General features: G+C 49.3%; 2 protein-coding genes across 2 annotated transcripts; one reads left to right on the forward strand and one right to left on the reverse strand.

The window, feature by feature from the left end:
• Positions 1-34: 34 nt before the first annotated feature.
• MED11 (mediator complex subunit 11) lies at positions 35-1,697 on the forward strand. Its single transcript, XM_008570077.1, has 3 exons — positions 35-190; positions 386-516; positions 1,150-1,697. The coding sequence occupies exons 1-3, from the start codon at positions 106-108 to the stop codon at positions 1,285-1,287; spliced, it is 354 nt and encodes a 117-aa protein (XP_008568299.1). The 5' UTR covers positions 35-105; the 3' UTR covers positions 1,288-1,697.
• A 293-nt stretch (positions 1,698-1,990) lies between these two features.
• On the reverse strand, positions 1,991-6,920 carry CXCL16 (chemokine (C-X-C motif) ligand 16; the record flags this gene model as incomplete). Its single annotated transcript, XM_008570076.1, has 5 exons — positions 1,991-2,291; positions 2,967-3,359; positions 5,726-5,808; positions 6,107-6,245; positions 6,623-6,920. Coding segments are annotated over 5 exons (960 nt in total), but the record flags the coding sequence as incomplete, so codon positions are not given.
• Positions 6,921-6,936: the final 16 nt, after the last annotated feature.

Genomic DNA, 6,936 nt, shown 5'->3' on the forward strand with positions numbered 1-6,936 from the left:
GCCCCCCCCCCCCCCCCCCCCGCGCAGGCGCAAACCTATAGCCACTTCCGGGCTCAAGCGTTGCATTTCGCAGGAGAAAGTCCCGTGACGGATCCCAGAGTGACAATGGCTACCTACAGCCTGGCGAACGAGCGACTACGCGCCCTGGAAGATATCGAAAGGGAAATCGGCGCCATCCTTCAGAATGCAGGTTCGGTGTGCGGCGACGGGACGGCAGGCAGCGAGTGAGACCAAGCCTCGCGCACATGCGCTGAGCGGAGACTAGGAGCGGGGTTGGGGAGGTTCCCGAAGTGCATGCGCCCGCAAAGTGCGAGGCGGGGGGCGGGTGGGGGCGGAGCTATGCCGGTGGTCTCCAGGTAGCCCCGCCCTCTCTCCGCCCTGGCAGGTACGGTAATCCTAGAATTGTCCAAGGAAAAAACCAACGAGCGGCTTCTAGACCGGCAGGCGGCGGCCTTCACCGCTTCGGTGCAACACGTGGAGGCGGAGCTGTCGGCTCAGATCCGCTACCTCACCCAGGTGGGTGTGTCTGGGAGGTGCTGGGCGCAGACCCCAGCTCTCCGCCTTACCCTTAGCCTTCGTAGGTCCCAGGCACTGGACAGAACCAGGCCTCCCAAGCAGGCATCAGCCCCCGAGCGTGCCAGATGACCCTGGCAAGACCCCACCATTCCAGGGCCGGTATTTTTCTCTAAAAGGAACGCATTAAAGGTGGCCCTGCCTACCTCACTGGGGTAGCATCACATGAGCCATTGGATGGGAAGTGCCCGGGTGTGTAAACAGTGCCAAAGCCACAGAACTTACTTTGTCCTGAGAAATTTGGCCTGACCTCAGGGGCATGAGGCCCCAGATGCTTACATCCTGAGAAAAGGGACAGGATCGAGAAGGTTCTGAAGTTGTTCCATTTACTAATTTTTACAGTGTGCCAGACACTCTGCATTATCTTATCAATCCTACAACTCTAGGAAGTAGTTATTGTCACCCCCATTTTACGGGTGAGGTTAACAGAAGTTAAATGATTTGCTCTAGGTCACCCTGTTACCATGTAGCATAACGGATTCAAACTCAGGAAAGAAATGAGACAGGAGATCTGATGCCTGGTTGGGAGATGGGCAAGAGTCCCTGCTCCGTCGAGCTGTCTTAACTGTCCTGTAGGTGGCCACAGGGCAGCCCCATGAGGGCTCCAGCTACTCTTCAAGGAAGGACTGTCAGATGGCTCTGAAGCGAGTGGACTATGCCCGCCTCAAGCTCGGTGATGTGGCCCGAACCTGTGAGCAGATGCTGGAGAATTAGGCCAAGAAGGTTGATCGATAGCTTGGAGGGAGACCATCACCTGCAGAACAGAACCTGGGAACCTGTAGGATGGGAAACATGGGCCGATACATACATGCCCTCCTGGTCAGAGTATACTAGGACAAAGGAGCAAAAGGTGGGGATGAAGAAATTAAAGCCCAGCCTTCCCACAGCTATCTCCTGGCTTCACCAACACAGTGCTCCTGCTCGGCACTTGACAAATATGCCAACAAGCTCAGACAGGAGATGGAGATTCAGACACCTAACCCACTTCTTCATGTATTTCATGTCACTGCCCCAGGCTTCCTGCACACTTGGCCCAATGAAGATACATTCTTCTTCATTAGAAAAGACAAAAACAAGAACTAAGGGTTTTCATAATAAAAACAGTAACAACAAAAACAAGGAGATCTGATTCTCATTGGAGTATATATGAATGATGCAAGTGATTGAGGAAGTAAAACCAGACTGTACAGCATCGGCAGCACAGCAGCTACTGATGAGGGTGGGTGGGAAAGCCCAGGCCTTCACTGTGGGATTGGGGGAGGAGGCAGGAGAAGAGTACGGTTGGGGAGGAACAGCTCGTGTAGTATGAAGAGAGACTTGGGACAAGGGGGAATCATTAGCACAGAAGCTGATGTCAGGAATCATGGTAAGGGGACATGGGCCTGAGTCCAATGTCTGCAGAAAGAAGAGTCAATAATTATAAAAATAATTTTTAGTAGTTAAAAAACACAGAATTTGTACAAGTTATCATTACTCAATATAAAAGGCAGATTATATATATATTTTTTTTAAATGGGGGTATCTAAGAGGGCAGTAGCTGGTTAGTCAAATATTAAACAACAGATATGTATAGAGTGCCCACCATATGCCACAAATTTGCCTATTGTATTAATTACATAGAATACTTATAAAAAGTCACAATCTCTACCATCACAAGCTGCCATTCTTGGCTCAGGCGTTGGAGTCTGGTGTCACAGGTGTATAATGAAGCTGCGAATCTGGAAAGGATAAAGAGATTGAGAGATGAGCTCTGAGATCAAGGGGAGTTGGAGGGGGTGGGGGTGATTGCTTAACTAAGGAATCGGACTCCAAGACATTAATCCTATGACTTGGTACATAGTATGTGCTCAATAAAGATTTGTGAATTGAATGAACAGTCCTCACCTTCCTCCACAGCTTCATCTCCCACTAGCCTGGTCTAGCTGCCATCTTTTTTTTTTTGGCAGCTGGCTGGTATGAGGATCTGAACCCTTGACCTTGATGTTACACACCACTCTAGCCAAAGATGTAACGAGCCAGCCTTTTTGTTTGTTTTGTTTTTGGCAGCTGACCTGTCCAGGGATCCAGGGACCTAAACACTTGGCCTTGGTGTTATCAGCACTACACTCTTCCATGTGAGCTGCCAGCCAGCCTCTCACCTCCTTGATGCTGTTACAAGCATTCACTGCCTGGCTTTGAAGGCCAAGCACTGGTCCTGGGCCTGTGATGGCTCCCTCTCCTCTCTGGTCTCTGGCTAACTCTTTCCTCACAACCCATGGAAGGTCCATGATGCAGAGAGCCTTAATATTTGTGTACCTGGGTCAGATTTCTAGCCACCTGAAAGCTACTGGGGTTAGGATCCCTACCAGAAAGTCTTTGGGTCCCTGGGGGAGGGGTTCAGAGGTCCAGTTTACCTGGAAAGTACTTCAGTGACTGCTCCCTCCTCCTCTTGCACAGCACATAGAGGAGGACTCCAGTGAGGATGAAGATAATGGCCAGGAGGGTCAACACCGGCACCATGGCTGATGTGCCAGCTGCGAAACCTGCATTTTCTTCCAGCTGCTTCTGGTTCTCCCCAGCCTCAGGTCCAACTCCCAGACTGTGGCCCACAATGGGAGTGGTGGTTTCATTGAGGTTGGTGAGCTCTTTGTCCAAGGATGGTGCTGCTGGTAGAAGGGTGGGGTGCAGGGAGGATGGCAGGTATGTCCGGCCCATGTCTGAAGGATCAGGAATTCCTGTGGGCTCAGGAATCTGGGTGCTGGGGGGAGGTAAATGCTCCCGACTCTTTGAATTAGCGCTTCCACATTCTGGAGAGGAAAGAAGTGAGGAATCAGGGCTTTCAGGAGAAAAGGTGAAGAAGCAGATAAAGGTGTAGGGGCGAAAAAGTAATATCTTTTCCTCACCCATCACAAGGGTCATGGCTGACACCCTGATAACAAAAAAAAAAAAAAAAACATTAACAAGAGAAAAAGCATGGGCCGGCCCATGGCTCACTTGGGAGAGTGCAGGGCTGATAATACCAAGGCCACGGGTTCGGATCCCATATAGGGATGGCTGGTTATTTCACTGGGTGAGTGTGGTGCTGACAACACCGAGTCAAGGGTTAAGATCCCCTTACCAGTCATCTTTAAAAAAAAAAAAAAGAGAGAGAAAAGCATAACGAATTTATTTAATCAAAGTCTTATGTGACACAGGAGCCTTCAGAAATGAAGACTCAAAGACCCAGGGAAAATGGGGTATTTTTATGCTTAGGTTCAATAAAGATTGGATAATTGTGTAGTATTATTGAACAAAAAGGGTATGTTCTAATGCTAATAAGCTGGGGGGGGGGTGGAGAGAGGGCAGTAATGCATATTCAGATTCTTCTTGGCCTCCAGGTATAAGGCAGGACCCCTCTGAAGTGAGGGTCTTATGACCTACTTTAAGAGAGAAAAGCATAACGAATTTATTTAATCAAAGTCTTATGTGACACAGGAGCCTTCAGAAATGAAGACTCAAAGACCCAGGGAAAATGGGGTATTTTTATGCTTAGGTTCAATAAAGATTGGATAATTGTGTAGTATTATTGAACAAAAAGGGTATGTTCTAATGCTAATAAGCTGGGGGGGGGGTGGAGAGAGGGCAGTAATGCATATTCAGATTCTTCTTGGCCTCCAGGTATAAGGCAGGACCCCTCTGAAGTGAGGGTCTTATGACCTACTTTAAGGTGAGGTGGGTCAGAAAATTCCTTTATGGCCAGCTGTCACACAGAAAGGTAGAAGAAGATCAGGAGAAGGTCTTGCTTCTGCAGTTTTCTCAATTGCCAAGATACCATATTTGGGGGTATCATGTTCTGAGCCCCAACAGAAGGAAGGGGAGTGGGTCAGAAAGAACATCAAAGGGACAGCTGAAGGCCAGGAGAGGAAGGCAGTGGCAAAGGGGAATGGTGAGGGACAAGGAAGTGAGCAAACCACAAGATGCAACCACTGGGACAAGCAGGTGCTGGAAAGTGGGAAGTCAAGAGACCTGGGTTGGAACCCTGGCTCTGCTACAAAGTGGCTGTGTGACCTTGCCCCTTGACTCCAACCTCTCCGGGACTCATTTCTTTCAGCTGTAAAGTGAAGCCAAGGTATCTGGGAGAATTAAATGAAATAAGGTAGGGTGAAATAGTCTGAAGGGCAGTATGGTACCACCAATGCTACACCAGACAACTTTAGCTAGGATATGGAAGAACACTTTGTATTTTAATGGTTGTATTTATTTTAGAAGAAAAATACAACCAGTGCGTCAAGTTTGTGACTTCACAGATGTTATTACATGGGGCAAGTTGCTATTTAAGTTTTTCAGAACTGGTTTATGTAGACAAGATTTATTCATTTAGGATTGGCTCGTTAGCTAAGTTGGTTAGAGCACAGTTTTATAACAAGTCAAAGGTTTGGATTCCTGTAGTGGCCAGCCACCAAAACAAACAAAACGAAGATTTATTCATTTCATTGTATTTAAGTTTTACCTCAAAAATTTTTTAAGAGCAATAAAATATGGAATTCTATTTAATACACATGCTGAAATGTTTTGAGATGAAGTATAATGATGCCTGCTACTTATTTTTAAATACATCAAAAAATAAGGTGGATTTATGATGGCTAGATGGATGGATAGATAGATGGATGTATAATAAAGAAAATATAGTAAAATACTATAAAATCTATGTTTTAAAATATGTTTGCTATATTATGTAAATATTATGTAAATATGTAAAATGTAAATATGAAGGTATTTCAAAAAGTTCATGGAAGAATAGAATTAAAAGCTAATAGGAATTCTTCCATGAACCTTTTGAAGTACCCTAATATATATAAATTAAATATTGTAGAATCTAGGTGGTTCATTGTACAATTCTTTCAACTTTTGTATATGTCTAAATTTTCATAATAAAATAGTGGAAAATAAAAATAGTGCCTTGATTTCAAGAAAAATATTAAGAAAATAATACTTGTAGTACACGTGATACAATCAATCAGTAAACATCATGAAGGTGATGGTGAGTGATGTTTGCTTTGGTACAGGGACTTCAGTGACAGTACCAGAAGGTTCTAGGAATGTGAGGTGTCAGAAGGAAAACGGCCGAGGCAAAGAAAATTGTATGGTGGAGGCCACTGAGGCAGAGCCTGGGGAATAGGGGGCAAACTCTCACCTTTGCCATCAAAGCAGCCAATCAATTTGCGAACCCACCGGTCTTCAGGGCCCCCACACACACTCCGGAGAGGTAGTTGGAACCTGCAAAGGAAGAACCTGGTCTCAGCTGCGGCTCCTCCTTTTCCTTCCCCAGCTCTTTCCTCATTCCAGGGGACTGTAGTCATCCCCAGAAAGAGCTTTCTGCTAGGACTGCACTGGGAAATCCCCAGGTAGGTGGGACAGAGAAATGAAGATGAAGAGAACTGGGGCAAACAGAACCCGAAGAGGGGGTTAGGTCCCTACAGAACAAACTCAGGTTTGACCAGACGGGGTCCTGGAGGCACCTGGTAGGGAGGGACTGTGCAGGCGCCGCCGTCCCAGGGGCAGACGAGAAAATTACCTGATGTAGCGTGGACAGCGATGGTAGGCTTTTAGGTGTTTTTGGAGATGATCCATGATTTGAGCCGATGGGGGGGAGTCAGAAGAAAATATCCTGTCACAGGGACAACTTCCGGTGATGCTGCCCTCGTTCCCATCGCCTGAGCGGGATAGAGGTGGTCGGCACAGTTCCCCAGGCCCAGGGTCTCCCCGCCCCAGCCCCCGGCCCCCGCTGTTACTTAGCGTCCAACCCGCTGCTCATTGCAGCCTCTCCCCTAGACCCCGGGGTCCGACCCCCAGGCTCAACCCACACATCAAAAACCCCCAAACGTCCATAATTCCCCCAGGACCCAGATGTCCCTCAGCCTGTCCCCAGCCCCGCTGGCCTTCCCCTTTTCTCCGCCGCCTTGGGAACCCTGGCAGCACCCGGCTACGCACTTCATCCCAACTCAACTCCGCGGCCCTAGTGTCCCCTCCCCCTACTCGTTCCCTCCCCGGGGCTCGGGGATCTGAACCCCCGGCCCCGCCGCTGACTAACCTGGCGGAGGCAGCAGCGCCAGCAGGAGGAGTAGGAGCGCGCGGGCCCCGGCTCCCCAGACCCGCCTCATCTCGGGGCTCGGCGGAGTTTGGGGGGATGGAGCCGCCTCGCCCTGACTCCCAGACGGGCTCCGCGGTGTGACGTCCAGTCGGTGTCTCAGCGGCTGTCGCTTCCCCCGCCCGCCTGCCGGCGACTCTGGAGGAGACGGCGGCCGTCGGCGCTGAGTCCCGGCTGGGCAAGCACGGCAGGCGGCGGCGCCCTCCCGCCCTCCCGCGCTCGAGCTCGCGCCGTGGCGAACGGCCCGTGCGGTCGGG

Source organism: Galeopterus variegatus, unplaced genomic scaffold, assembly GCF_000696425.1.
Source record: "Galeopterus variegatus unplaced genomic scaffold, G_variegatus-3.0.2 Scaffold569, whole genome shotgun sequence".
Classification (NCBI taxonomy): domain Eukaryota; kingdom Metazoa; phylum Chordata; class Mammalia; order Dermoptera; family Cynocephalidae; genus Galeopterus; species Galeopterus variegatus.

Bases quoted from the DNA above. Each gene is read 5' to 3' on its own strand.
- MED11 (XM_008570077.1), top strand. From the start codon at position 106: ATGGCTACCTACAGCCTGGCGAACGAGCGACTACGCGCCCTGGAAGAT. The intron at 191-385 runs GTTCGGTGTGCG...CCGCCCTGGCAG, and splicing joins CGCCATCCTTCAGAATGCAG to GTACGGTAATCCTAGAATTG. The intron at 517-1,149 runs GTGGGTGTGTCT...ACTGTCCTGTAG, and splicing joins AGATCCGCTACCTCACCCAG to GTGGCCACAGGGCAGCCCCA.